Raw genomic sequence first — 14,154 nt, 5'->3', positions numbered from 1 at the left:
TTAAAAATGATCTTTTAGTGAAAGCCTAAATTCCTAGTCTATGAGATCTATGAAGAAGTTAGCAGTGACTTCCCTGAAGTCTATTCAGATGTCGTCTCACTAAACTGCAATGCCCAACACAGAAGTCTTCCACTAATCATTTGGTTTCCTCTACAGTGAAGGAAGAGGAATAACTGCAGGCACAGATTCATCCGTTTTATGTCTGACAATTGCAGACAGGTAGTTTAAACTAGACACCTGGAGTCAGGAAAGATGGATCCTGAGGTACATTCTGCCAGAAGGCAAATCTTCCTGCAACCTGATAGCTCCTGAGTAAGTCAGAGAAGTAAGTCAGCTTGCATTGCATTGTCTGGAAACTGAAGAAATCCCACAGTCTCCTTTGGAAACCTGTTCCAGTACTCGCTTGTCCTTCAAACTTGAATACTTCTGCTAATATTAGGCATCACCTTTTGGGTGAAACTGTTAGGCTGTTCTGTCTTTCTTCCTCCATATAGCTCAAGTCTGTATGATTGTCATCATTTTCTGTCCTCTCATACCATAAATTTAATTCTCCTTTCACCATGTCCTTTCTCCTAGGTGCAATGCAGCAGTAAACATGGTGTGGCAGAATCACACTAGAGTGAGTGAGTTCTTCCTCTCGGGCCTCACCACCAACCATGCTGTAGAGCTGGCCCTCTTCACCTTCTTCGTGGTCGTCTACGTGCTGATTATTTTGGGCAACATTCTCATCATCTTCACGATTGCACATGACCAGCATCTGCACAGTCCCATGTACTTCTTCCTCAGCAACCTCTCTCTCATTGACGTCTGCCACTCCTCAGTGGTGATGCCCAAGATGCTGGCTGACTTCCTGGTGGACAAGAAGAGCATCTCCTCTGAGGGGTGTGAGGCACAGATGTTCTTCCTCCACCTCTTTGCCTGCACAGAGATCTTTCTCCTTACCATCATGGCCTATGATTGCTACCTAGCCATCTGCAACCCCATGCATTATGGCACCATCATGAGCTGGAAGATGTGCCTCCAGCTGGCCACAGTCATGTGGATGAGAGGACTGATGCATTCTGTGTCCCTCACTGCCCTGACCCTCAATCTCCCATACTGTGGTCCCAGTGCCATTGACAACTTCTTTTGCAATGTCCCCTTGATCATTAAGTTGGCCTGCACAAACATCCATGTCTTAGAAATGCTCCTTGTTGCCACCTCAGGCCTCATCTCTGTGGTCTGCTTCCTGGTGCTGGTGACTTCCTATGTGGTCATCTTGGTTTCACTAAGGAAGCATCTCTCGGAAGGGCAGCACAAGGCATTATCTACCTGTGCTGCTCACCTGACAGTGGTGACACTTTTCCTGGGACACTGCATTTTCATCTATCTCAGGCCAGCCAAGAGTTTAGCTGCAGACAAAGTCGTGTCAGTTTTCTTCACGGCCATTACCCCTCTGATGAACCCCATTATCTATACCTTTAGGAATGAGGACATGAAAAATGCTTTGAGAAAGCTATGCAGGCGGCAGATTGATTCCCAAGACAAGTGACACCGTTGGGTGTGAACGGAAGGCTGCCAATCCCTGTGTATTGTCTGTCCCTATCCCCTCCCTCCAGGGTGTTCTCTGGGCGTGTATCTTCAGATTTTGACTTCTCTGTGCCCTTAGCACTGAGTTGAAATCAAACAATGGCACTGGCTCTCATCCACAACAAGTTCTTTGAGGGATGCTTTAAGCTCATTTATCAGAGGACAGGTTTTGAAATAGAAATGCCAAGGAGCTCTGCAAGTAAGAGGCGTTCTAATCTGGAGTGCATATTTATGACAAAGTCCTGCTTTCTGGGAACACACTTTCCTTCCTCTTTCTTTCCTTCCCATATATTTCGTTCCTTTGTCCATGTAAGATTCCCAGGCCATCCAGAACATCCACTGAAATACCAGAAAGAGCGGTCTTGGGAAACTGTGCTTTAAACAGCCAAATGCCCCTACCTTGCTTCAGATGGAGAAGGGGCCAAACCTCAACAAGATGAAAAGTCCTCTGAGCTTGTCAGGCAGCCTGCATACCTGTTTTCAAGCTTGGGACAATTCATTTTCTGGATACAAACTCAATGAAGCGGTGTTGGCTTCCAATAGCTCATTGGGCCAGATGTTCAACACCCACAATCCCATGGGCTCTGATGAGAGATATCAGTGATCCCTTATGGGCATAGCTCCAAAACATCTTCTGGTCCTTGCTTCCTTTGGCACTGATGGCCTTTGGGGTGGCTCTGAGCTAGTGCTGTCAGGGTTGGCTGTGTCCAGCTGCAGCCCTGCAGCAGGTGTGCTGGGATGTCACAGCTGTCATTGTTGTCATATTCAGCAGGGACACATCAGTTCATTGCTGAAAGGCTGCTGAAGGAGCTGGAGTGGGGTGCTGTGAGGTGGAGGAGGGAGCAGTGGGTCTTGGGGAGAGAATGTAATGATGCTGCAAGTGGCCTGGGAGAAGTTTGCTTTGCAGTCCTGCCACACCCTTCAGAAGAAGCCTTGAGCTTCCTGGCATTTTCTGGTGCTTATTACAACTTTTCTGGCTCCCTCCAGAGATCTTAGGAGGGGACAGTTTGCTATTGGCTCTAATAGGGGCCTTTATGACAAGCTTTTAGGAAATGCTTGCATTTTTATGACTCCTGTGTGTGTGTGGGGGAGCAACGGTCACAGAAAAGCACCAAATATACCAAAGCAGGCACCCAGTGGACTGCCAAGAAGAACCATCTGAGATATCCCCAGGCCTGTGGCTGCAGGGCAAGGCTTCTCACCGTGGAAGTGGATCCAGCCTCATCCACTCTCTAGAGAGGGAAATCAGCAGTGTCCATGCCATCTGAGGACTCAAGGGGCGAGTTCTGGTGAGACCACCCTTCACCTGGCCCATTCTAGATGTGTACTTCAGGATGGGGAACAATGCCTTGTATTCATCATGTTGATTACATTGACACTGCCCACACAAGATGTCCTCATGAAAGCGAGGTTAAACAGGAGAACTAAGCCCTGGCTCCTCCTTTGGGCCTTTTTGAAGATGCATACAACTTTTGCTTTTCATCAGTCTCAGGATCCCCACAACCTTTCAAAGATGATACAGAGCGGCCTCGCTGTGACTTTGGCCTGTTCTCTCAGCATCCTTGGATGCAGCCCCTCAGGTCCCACGGACTCTTCAGGGCTGAGTTCACTCAGGTAACCCCTGACTTGAACCTCATCCACTAATGGATGTTATTTTCTTCCTTGAGTCCTACCTCTAGGCATAAAGGCCTGGGAAGCTCTGCCAGCAAAGAGTGAGGCAAAGAAGACATTCAGTAGCTCAGACCTGTCTACATCTACTCTTACTAAATTCTCTAAATTTCTTCCATTGTAACCTGTCTCTGCTTCCACCTCCTGTGTACTGCTCATTTGCATTGGAGCTCAGTCTTGAGCTGCCTGTGTTGCCAAGCCATCTCCTGAGATGAATGCTTGTTTTCCCGAGTATCAGAGTGGACCATTCTAGTGCCTGAAGGATGCTTTCCCCAAAGATCTGCCAGCTTGCCTGAGCTCCTTTGGTGGTCAGAGCTGCTTCCCACAGGATTCCCACAGGATTCCTGTGCCCTGAATAAGTTGGAGTCTGCCTGTCTGATGTCCAGGGTCAGTACCCTGCTACTTTCCATCCTAAATTCCCCTCAGGATCCGAGAATGTACTGTTTTCATGGTGACTGCAGCCCAGGCTGCCACTGAGTGTCACATCTGCAGCCAGTTCTTCCAAGTTTGCAAGTACAGATCCAGGTGACTCATAATGGTAGCTAGGCTAATAAATTGTCCTGCTATCCTCCAGGGACCTCCTGGACTGTCTGTGCCCTGCTGTGTTGCCCTTCCAGGGAATGCCAGGGAGATTAAAGTTCCCCATAAGAACCAGGGTCACTGCTCCAGAGACTTGCTCAGGTGGCTTAAAGAACACTTTGTCCACTTCTTCACCCTGTTGGAGTGGTTTATAACTGCTACCACCATGTCACCCTTACTGGCCTCTCCTCTGATCCTCACCCATTAGCATTCACCCAGCCTGTCTTCCCTCTCATAGAGGAGCTCCACACATCTGAGCTGCTCCTTCACACAGAGGGCAATTCCCCTCCTCCTCTTTCCTGTCTGTCTTTCCTGAAGAGCTTCTATCCTTCCACTGAAGCACCCCAAGCCGTGTGAGTGGTCTTATCACAAATCAGTCATTCCCACAATGCCAGCACTTCTGTGACCACACACACAGCTGCAGCTTCTCCTGCCTGTGCCCCAGGCTGAGTGCAGTGGTGTATATGTGTGCTGCAGAACCTCAGCTGTGGCACCAGGGCCAAGCACAGAATTGCCACGGTGAAACCTGTTGACGACAGCCAAGGACCCCATGTATGCTAAGGCCCCATTTCAGAGCAGAGACATGCTGGACTTAATGGCAGGTCACCATGCCATGATGAAATGAGGTTCCCATTAAGAGAGCAAACCCTGCAGTCCCCAAAGCCAGGCAGAAACAGGGCTTGGCTGTGCAACCATGCCAGGAGAGCAGTTTTCTGCCTGAGCTGTCTCAGTGGCACTGTGAGGCCTGTGATGAAAGTGAAGCCAATCTCCAGGAAGGAGTAGGTCCTGCTGAGAACATCCCTGGGAGTGGACAGCCAGCAATCCAACTACACTGTGATCATTGTTAGCATGTTCCCTCTTTCCATCATCAGGTAGGTGAGTGAGGTTCAGGGAGAGGAGAACCATCAGGGTTTGAGAACATGGGCGCACGAGTGTGGATACTGGTGTGAAGCATCTCCCATTCCTGCAGCACTCTCAGATGCAGATGGGATGGACCTTGCCTCAGTACCATGGTGTTGGCATTCAGTTGCTGGCATATAGGCATCTCACCCCTCTGAGATGCCCTGGGGAATCTGTCCAGCACCCATCCAAAAGGGCATGGCTTTCCTGTAGCTCCTGTGCTGTATTTTCCAGTGGTTGTGCTGGTCACCCCAGTCCCCTGACACAGCACTAGAGGCCGTTTTTATTCATTCAAATGAGAGCCCTGAGTTAGCTTAGGACTCTGCAATGCAGAGATGGGCACTCATCTTAGCTTTCTAGTAACCTGGGCTCAAGCTGGATGGAGCATAGAGAGAGACCTCGCTCTCCTTATGGTGAGCTCCTCTGTTTGGTCAGCTGAGTAGGTCTGCAGGCTGCCAGGGACTGGTTGATTAAGGCAGGCTCAGATGTCCTGAACGTACACCTCTGGTGTCATTTCAGGTCACCAAGGATAGTTCCCCTCCAGCCCTCCTAGGCCATAGCTGATGCTCCAGAAGGATGTGGGTCTTTCAGAATTGCTCCATAGGAGCTTGAAGACATTTGAGCATGTCTTGGATCACCTCTGGCACCTCAGATGTCATCAGCTGTTTGTGTGTGAGCAACTGACTCCTCCCCTCCATCTCCATGGATTAGAATGGGAGCTTAGTCAAGGAGCTCCCACACAGACACAAATTTTGTGAGCACCTTAACTGAGGGAAGAGGAATCCCACCTCCTCTGGGTCTGTGGCATGCACAGGAGGGAGATGCATTGCCCCAAAGCCTCTAACCAAAGAAGAGACACCCGAGTTGACTCATCTGAATCACTGCCCTACATGGGAAAACAAACCCCTCCCTATCACTTTCCGCAGGTCCTACCTAATAACTGGGGAGGAATAGGGATTTCCAGAGGAGAACAGTTTCATGTCTCTTAGACAGCGATGCTCTGATAGGAGAAATCACACTGCTGGACTCCACTGCTCTCTCCTTAGTTCAGAGAGAGAAGATAGGTGATTACTTTAGCCTACTTCAAAGTACATTTCCCGGGAGGGATCCTGCTGCCTTTCAGTAGCTGTCAGCCCTGGAGACCCCAGGGACATCTCGAGAAAGCCCATGGGGCAGAGAAAGTCATTCCTTTAGTTGTGCCTCTGCTCCTGAGCTGGGCCAAGCTCTTGGGACTGAGAGAGCTCATGGCAACCTTGCAGGTGTCCAGGATGTGCCTAGGGCTGAAACCACAGTCATTGCTATTTAAAGTGTTCATTGATCAAAGGCAGAGTCCAGGTGTGCAAGAGCAAGCAGCTCACCAGTGCATTCCCTTCTACTTCATAGTCTTCTTTCAGGACTGATTTCCAGTGAGATATTCCCTACGTGGGGTTTGGGGAGGAGCTGTCGGAGATCTTCCCACTTCCCCTCAGTCCTGCTCTGCTCTTTCGTCAGCCCATGGGCACTGCCACAGTCCCTCCGCACTGGGTAAAGGTGAGCCTCCATGTGTCCTCCTCTGACCCCCGGTAGGAACAAGCAGTGCCTATCTCTGCTCACTCTAAAGTAGGTGCTCAGAGCAGGCCAGGGGAACAGAAGGAGAAGGTGCAATAGGCACAAGGGCACAAGTAGCAGCAAGGGAAATTTCAGCTGGGTATTAGGGAAAAAACTGTCACCGTGAGAGTGGAGCAGTAGTGGTGCAGGGGCCCAGAAACTTTCAGAACTTGTCTGGACAAAGTGCTGACCAACATGATCTAACTGGGAAGTTAGCCATGCTCAGAGCAGGTGGGAGTATAGATCTCCAGATGTCCCTCCTGACCTAGATCCTCTGGGATGGGTAAGAGGTCCCAGGACATGGTAGCAGACTCCTGTGGGGCTGAGGCCTTTCTAGCAGTTTGTCACTAGTAGATGAGGAGCTCTCTGTCACTCTCCAGTCTCTGTGAGGTGGGACTCAGTCACATGCTGGTCCCCATACCACCCTCACGCAGTGCCTTTCCTGAGGAGTGAAGGTGCCCCAAAGACCATCCTCAGCTCTGATCACCTGGGAGGGGTGAAGCCACAATGCTCAGTGTGCAACAGCAGCCAAGGGGCACAGCAGCAAGACTGGGTACAGGGAGGGGAAATGGGAGACATGTGGCTCTACATCAAGAGGCAAGTAGAGCAGCCAGTGGAAAAGCTCTTCCATTTCCCACCTGCATCATTTGGCTGTGCATTTGAGCCTTCCACAGACACAGGCCCAAGAGCCACCAGCCAGCTCTGACCCTCTGGACCCTGGCACTCACAGTTCCCCATTGCTATTGTGTTGCCACCAGGGATGGTCTTGGATGTGGAAGTCTCCCAGATGTGGCTGCAGAATGTCACCACCTGCTCCTGGAATTCAGGCTCGATCTCACTATCATGAAGCTCCTCCAAGGGTGGCAGGTCCCTCTTGCTGGCCATCTGGTCAAAAACAAAGCACTTGTGGTCTGGGAAGAAGTGGCAGATGCATTCCTGGGATGCTTATGGAGCTGAGCTTCCTGGCTGCTACCTGCAGAGATAGGATAGGGAGCAAGCTCATTGGGCTTGGGCTTTTGTTGCCTTATGCTGAAATGCAGGTGTCCAGAGCTGGACGCATCCTGCCCTTCCTGCAGCACAGCACTGAGCGCAGCACCATTCTCCTACCAGGCTTTAATTTCAGCACATTCTCCAGGTACTCATCCTCAGAGATTTCCTCCTCATCCACCTTCAGTTGCAATGTGAAGTCCCACACGGCCCAGACAAAGGTCAGGAAGAATTAGAAAACTTTGTCGGAATCCTCCAGGTCATCTCCACTCTCCCCAGGTGTTGCTTTCACCTTTACATTCTCCGTCAGCTTCGTCACATAGCTGGGGTGCTGGCTAAGGAAACAGAGACCCTGGATCCTCGTGCAGGGAGGGGTTAACCCTAACCCTAACGCCACCCTCCCCAGGCATCAGCATTTAATGAGGAAAAGGGGAGATTCTGCAGGGACAGAAAACAGTCGGGAGTCACCAGCAGGAGCAGGGCTCAAACCCTCAGCCCTGAGGTCTGGAGCACAGGATCCCTGAGGACCCAGAGCCTGGTCACTGGGCACCACCAGGAGGCCCTGATCTCCCCATAAAAAGCAGCCATTTGAGGACCTGGGATGTGTGAACCCCTAAGATACTGCTCGGGGAGACGGGGCCTCCCTGTTGCTGCTGCCCCACTGAGGACACTGCAGCTGGTCCTTGTCTTACTGGTCAACGGCGCCCTTGCTGTTATAGACCAGAGTGCATGGTCTACAGAATGACCATGCGTCATTCTTGGTGTTGCCCTGGATCAACCTTGGCTCGTACCAAGAAACTCTGTGCAAGGCTCCCTAAGAGTGAGCAAAGCCCCAAATGCCCACGCCCTGAATGTGAACCGTGGGCCATGGCAGGGTCAGCTTTGTGGAGACACCCACACACATGACATCACCATGTCTTCCTATAGCTCTCTTATCTTCAACTCTTAACTCTCCGAGTCACACAGGCTTCTGATTGTTAAAGTTCTCCCTGAGCTCCCCATTCCTAGTCTGCTGAAGTTTACCAGGAAGTGCTGAGGAATTTGGCAACTTGCCAACCCCATGAGCCTTCTCCTAGCTCCTCTGGCTGTCAGCACCACAGAGACAGCTCCAGTTCAAAAGACTGGGGATCCCTGCAAGGCACTAGAGTTCAAAGGGCCCCCCAGCCTAATGGCTGCTGAGTAATCAAAGATCCAGAAGGAGGGGAAGAGAAATGAATGATCCAGAATGAGGGAAGAGGCGGTGTTCCACCAAGCAGCATGGACCCAGCCACAGACTGGTTCCGGTAGCCTGCAGACAGCCAGGATGCCAGGCAGAATGAGGGCTCTGACAGTCAAAGGCAGAGGTGAAGGATGCCAGGCAGGACTTCATCAGCCAGAAGACTTTACCCAGTTAGCTCTACACTAGCCTCCTTCCCCACAACCTCTGTCTCTTCCTGGCACACCAGTGCAGGCAATGAGAACACCTTGAGTCCTGCCACATGGCTGGGCCCTTGAGAGCTTCCACAAAGTGCTCTGTAGCCACAAAAGAAAGTCTCTGCTTTTCCCACACCTTCTCCACATCACCCCACCCTTCAGTGTTCAGTAGCACCAGAGTGTGTCCAGGCCAGCGGGGCTGAGGCACACACCACATCCAGATACTTTGGTGTGAAAGTGCATGGTGAAGCCCAGGGAGAAACCTGTGGAGAAGACACAAGGGGTTCAACAGTGTTAGACAGAGAGCAGGAAAACCAAGGTATCTTGGCTGCCAGGGGCTGGGACCTGTGCGGATTACCGCCTCTCTCACCTGTCCTCTCACGAGCCAGCCTGTTCATGAGGTGGGACTTGCCAGCGCAGTGCAGCCCTGTGATGGCCACCACCACCACAGGCTGCATGAACTATGACAGCACCTGCAGAGTCTTCTGCTGCACCACCAGCACCTGCCTCTGTGTGGTCTCAGTCAGGCAGATGGGCACTTCTATGCAGATTTCAGATGCCATTGCTCATGGCAAACACAGCTTGCAGAGGGGACAAGGAGACAGGTATTTGAGGCCTTAAAACATTCATCATGGTTTGTTTTCTCCATCTTTAGAAGTTAAAGGAAAACAAAAAGCATTTTAAGATCTTCATGGACTATAAAGGGAACAAAGGATGTTAAGGCAGAGGCAGAGTTCAGCTGTGCAGTTGTAGCAGGTCCAATGAAGCCATGATACTTATTCAATGCATTGTGCTTGGGAATTACAACAACATGCAAAAAACTTCTGGGCAAATTCCCCATGAAAACTGTTTGTCTTCCTGAGAATTACGTGCTATAACCTTGCATATTTTAATAAATGGCTTTTGGTTCTACAGCTTCCTCCTGCTTATGAGCGCTTGCTGTGCAAATAATCAGCAATCAGTTCAACTCCCCACAACATCATTAGCTTTCTGCGTGCCTGAGGTGCTATGCCTTGATGTTTTCTGAACTGAAGTCCCATAAGGTTCAGAGGCTTGACCTCAAGAGGAGTTATCAAAGAGATGGAAATTTTTCTTTGCTGGAAAGAAATGTGGTTGTTTCAGTGACAGGGAGTACTATATAAAGGTTTCCTGACACCACTGAACAGCCAGAATTAATCCTCTTTGAAAGCATTGTATTATATGTGAGCCACTATACTACTATAACACTTCAGCTTTGGGAAAGATACAGTATATTCAGCTAGGAATTGGAATGAACAAAACCTATTAAAAAACCCTTTTCTGAATAAGGAAACACACAGGATTTCAGAACGATCTTCACTTACAAATCAGGCAACCAACTTCCCTCCCTCCCTCCATTCCTTCCTTCCTTCCTTCCTTCCTTCTGCATAATTTTCTTTTCTGGCTATTCTCAAACATGCCATTCCTTTCAGTGGGCTGGTACACAGGTGGCAGTTCCGGCATCAGTATTGGCCATCTAGGTTACAACAGTTTCTAGTATTTTTTGAAACAGTTGGGGTGGAAAATCAAGGAATTTTTTCGTGTCCCTTTCCAGACTCAGTATCTGATCTTTTCCATTCATGAGGCAGCATCAGCTGATGATGCATCTTATGGAAGAGGACTCTGGGAAATGGATGCAGCAGCTCAGGACAGAAAGATAGGAAGTTACTGCTAAGTTATTCTCTCTTTCCCTGCAGGGATGGATAACCAGACAGAGGTGAGGAAGTTCATCCTCCTTGGCCTGACCAGCCTTCAAGGGCTACAGAAATTCCTGTTCATGCTGTTCTTACTGCTGTACCTGTCTACCCTGCTGGGGAATATGGCAATCATGATTGTAGTGGCATGTGAACCCCGGCTACACATCCCCATGTACTTTTTCCTGTGCAACCTCTCCTGCCTGGATATTTTCTACTCCACAGTTACCGTGCCCAAGATGCTGGCTGGGTTCCTCTCGGGGCACCACGGCATTTCTTACACTGGCTGCCTGAGCCAGCTCCACTTCTTCCACTTCCTGGGTAGCAGCGAAGCTTTCCTTTTGGCTGTCATGGCCTATGACCGCTTTGTGGCCATCTGCAACCCCCTGCGCTACACCCTGATCATGAGCCCACGGGCCTGCCTGCAGCTGGCTGTAGCCACTTGGGCTGCTGGCTTCCTTCATGCTCTGATGCACACAGTCATGACCTCCCGGCTCCATTTCTGTGGCCCCAACCACATCCAACACTTCTTCTGCGACATCAAGCCCGTGGTGAGACTGGCCTGCAATAGCAGCCAGCTCAACCTGAACCTTCTCAACATCATCACAGGGAGTATTGCGGCAGGCACCTTTGTCTTCATACTCTTTTCTTACCTTTACATTTTTTCCTTCCTCCGACTGAAAGTCCAGTCCAAGGAGGGAAGGAGGAAAGCCTTCTCCACTTGCATCTCCCATCTCACAGTAGTGACCTTATTCTATGTCCCTGCTATTTTTAACTATGTGCCACCTTCCTCAGGGAATTCAGCCAGGCGGGACATGATAGCCACGTTTATGTATAATGTTGTCACATCTGTCCTCAATCCTTTGATCTACACCCTGAGGAATGTGGAGGTGAAACGTGCCCTAAAGAGAAGACTTTTCTCTAGAGAGTTTTTAGCACAGAAAATGTTCTGCCTTGCAGCTTGTGTGGGGTAGTAGGCAATGGACAATGCAATGAGAGGAGCTTTTGGCTCAAGAATGTGTTGTGCAGAAATCTGCTTTTCACTGCCAACAGCCTGGGTCCTTTCAGAAAAACCTTACGTACTGGATATGGCCTTACGTTTCCTATCTTGGGCAATAGCAGTGCATAAAGATGAATGTATGTTTGTGGAACAGCCACTCTCATTCATCCAACTGGAAAAGAGAAGTGTCTCCAGAGAGTGATACTTCAATAAAAACACCTTATTAGAGTGATTCACCCTCAAATGTCACTTTAACTTTTTTTTTTTTTTTTTTTTTTTTTTTTTTTTTTAAGGCAGCTGAATCCCACCTCCACTCAGCGCTGTCAAGAGAAGTCGGGGCATGATTCGTCTTATCCTAAAGCTGATAGACAAGGAGGGATTCAGTTGTTTCTGTGGGATTCAGTTGGCCATGTACAGACATGTATGCCATGCCACTTGAAATTCTCTGGATATCCCAGCTGGTGTCTCTCTGCTGCTCCAGAAAGGCATAGGTCCTGTGCCAGACCCACCAGCCCTGTATGGATGTCAGATATCCTAAGGCATCTGAGATGGTGTTAGACACCTGTGTTTATGCAAGTGATTTCCAACCCATTGCCTAGATCCACAGTGGTTAAAACTGCTGTTTAGGCACTTGTCTCACAGGGAGGAATGTACATTTGGGGCCCCAAATTTAGGTGTCTTAATCTCAAATTGAATCTCTCCCTTAATCTCAAAATGAGTGGGAATGGTGGATTCCATTTGAAGAAAGGTTCCAGAATTGATCCTTAGGGCTTAAAGGTAAAGTAAGCTTGGGTGATGGGGACTAAGAGTAATAGCTGGAGTGATCTTTTGATTCTTACCTGTCCTACAGCTTTTTTTTTGTTTTTTTTCCCCCACATATTCATAAACTTCACTAACATGCCAGGTATGTTGCACACAATACTTATTTGCTCAACACATTCCATGTTTAGAGTCCTACCATAAGCCTTAAAAAGGCTGCCTGTAGTATTGTTGTTGTTATCATTTTTAACAATGTTATATAATGATGATGATGATAAATATTTCTCTTAGGGCCTCAAGTAATCCCTCAGTGCAAATTTTTCTTGCTGTGTACTTGAAGGTGTCAAAAGAGATTCTTACTCTCCTAAACAATGCTCCAGGCTGGATACTGTAAGAGACTGTGTCCCAGGGCTCCTGACCTCCTCTTCCCATAAGACCACTCTTTGAGTCTGAGATCTTTTAAGTGTTTTTAGGTCTTTAAGAGTCAATATTTGTTTAAAATTGGCCAAAGACAGTGTGAGAGCTTCCTTGCAATCCACCATTCCGCATGTGTGCTGTATCCTTCAGCAGAGACAATGACTTGAGCCAGACCTTCTGTGAAATCTCCTTACTGTCTTGCTCCGATTCATATTTCTGTGAAAACTGGCTGCTTGGTTTTGGTTTTAGTCATGGGCTCTTTTATATTCATAACAATGCCATATTTTAAGAGCTTCACTGTGGTTCTAAGAATACCCTCTACAGGAGGGTGGTGTGACTTTTTTCTTCTGCCTTCCTGCTTTCTCCTTCCTTCTTTACACTGCTATATATACCTACCTAAAACCTGCAGCTAGCTCCTCATCTAGTTCTACTAGCCACTAATCCCGTAGTAGCTCTTTGTCTGTCTGTTTGTTTGTTTTTTACTGTGAGGTATCTGCATCAATTAATGCAGTCATCTACAACAGGAGCAAAAATGAGATCCAATTTTTTCTTTGGAAGTCGACTGCAAGGGGTGGGGCAAGGTCGCCAAGAAGCAGCTTCCTGTCTTCTCCCATTTACTTCTGTTTTCTTATCGTTCAACCTTAGCCAGTGTCTGTTTTTCCTAAGAATACATTTTATGGAAAAGCAGATTACACTGTGCCCAGAGCTGCACAGTACCTCCTCTGCATATAGTTTATGATGTGGCTTGTTAACGCTTACAGAAGGTATGGGCCGAACACTGGACTAAACTGTAAGTTTATGTGTTTGAAGGCTAGTCACCATGAATACAAAGAACAGGTGAACAGTGATGGCAGAGGAATGCCAGTAACCTAATGAGTGCAAAGGGGCACCCTGACTTGGATATTCCTAGGGCCGTCAAAGGAGAGCGATTAGCCCATTGTCTCTGGGGCCTTGGAGGGAGTGTCACCCTCCAAGATGAGTCCACCCATGTGACTCTCCTTGAAAGTCTTGTGGACTGAAGGGATTATTGCCTAAAGGGGTAGAGGACTTATCATGGGAAGCAGGACAAGAGCATTTGGGAACTGTGTAGAACTTTAAGGGGGCTTCAGGAATGTGTGAGATTTTAAGGGATCTTTAGGAGAAGGACCAAAGGTGGGGAAAGGGATCAGAGTGGACTGGAGAGAAAGAAGCATGAGGGAAAAGAGTTTAAAATGGACTGGCCGAGTGTGGACAGGTCAGTATGTTTGTCTAGCCATGCCCAGCACCTGATCAACCCTACCTAGCCAAGTGAGTGAAGAAAACATCAGAGTAGTGTCTCACTTATTCTCATGTCCTTTCAGAGAGGTCCATTCAGACTTCTCATGTCTTGTCTCTGTGCCAGACTAGAGTCAATCTCAATAGGGTCTTCTTTCCCCACTGATTGCACCAAGCCCATTCCCTTGGCTGTGGTTTCTCTGGATGGTAGATAGGGACAGGGAGAATCTTGTTCATCCATTCATGAACATCACTAATTAGATGATGTGGCACGTGGCTATTTATTAAACACCTATGTGATTATATATA

General features: G+C 48.6%; 2 protein-coding genes and 1 pseudogene across 2 annotated transcripts; 2 read left to right on the top strand and 1 right to left on the bottom strand.

Annotated features, from left to right (window-relative positions):
• Positions 1-252: 252 nt before the first annotated feature.
• On the top strand, positions 253-1,531 carry LOC136996473 (olfactory receptor 4E1-like). The gene is made up of 2 exons (XM_067317395.1): positions 253-264; positions 608-1,531. Exons 1-2 carry the CDS (start codon positions 253-255, stop codon positions 1,529-1,531), a joined length of 936 nt encoding a protein of 311 aa, XP_067173496.1.
• Positions 1,532-6,888: 5,357 nt separating this feature from the next.
• On the bottom strand, positions 6,889-9,266 carry LOC136996458 (guanylate-binding protein 1-like; annotated as a pseudogene).
• A 1,154-nt stretch (positions 9,267-10,420) lies between these two features.
• On the top strand, positions 10,421-11,389 carry LOC136996457 (olfactory receptor 12D1-like). The gene has a single exon (XM_067317378.1). The coding sequence runs from the start codon at positions 10,421-10,423 to the stop codon at positions 11,387-11,389; it is 969 nt and encodes a 322-aa protein (XP_067173479.1).
• The last annotated feature ends 2,765 nt before the right edge of the window (positions 11,390-14,154 follow it).

Source organism: Apteryx mantelli, unplaced genomic scaffold (assembly GCF_036417845.1).
Source record: "Apteryx mantelli isolate bAptMan1 unplaced genomic scaffold, bAptMan1.hap1 HAP1_SCAFFOLD_40, whole genome shotgun sequence".
NCBI lineage: Eukaryota > Metazoa > Chordata > Aves > Apterygiformes > Apterygidae > Apteryx > Apteryx mantelli.
Note: the sequence above shows the minus strand (reverse complement) of the source record. Positions and strands in the feature narration are given on the sequence as shown.

Bases quoted from the DNA above. Each gene is read 5' to 3' on its own strand.
- LOC136996457 (XM_067317378.1), top strand. From the start codon at position 10,421: ATGGATAACCAGACAGAGGTGAGGAAGTTCATCCTCCTTGGCCTGACC.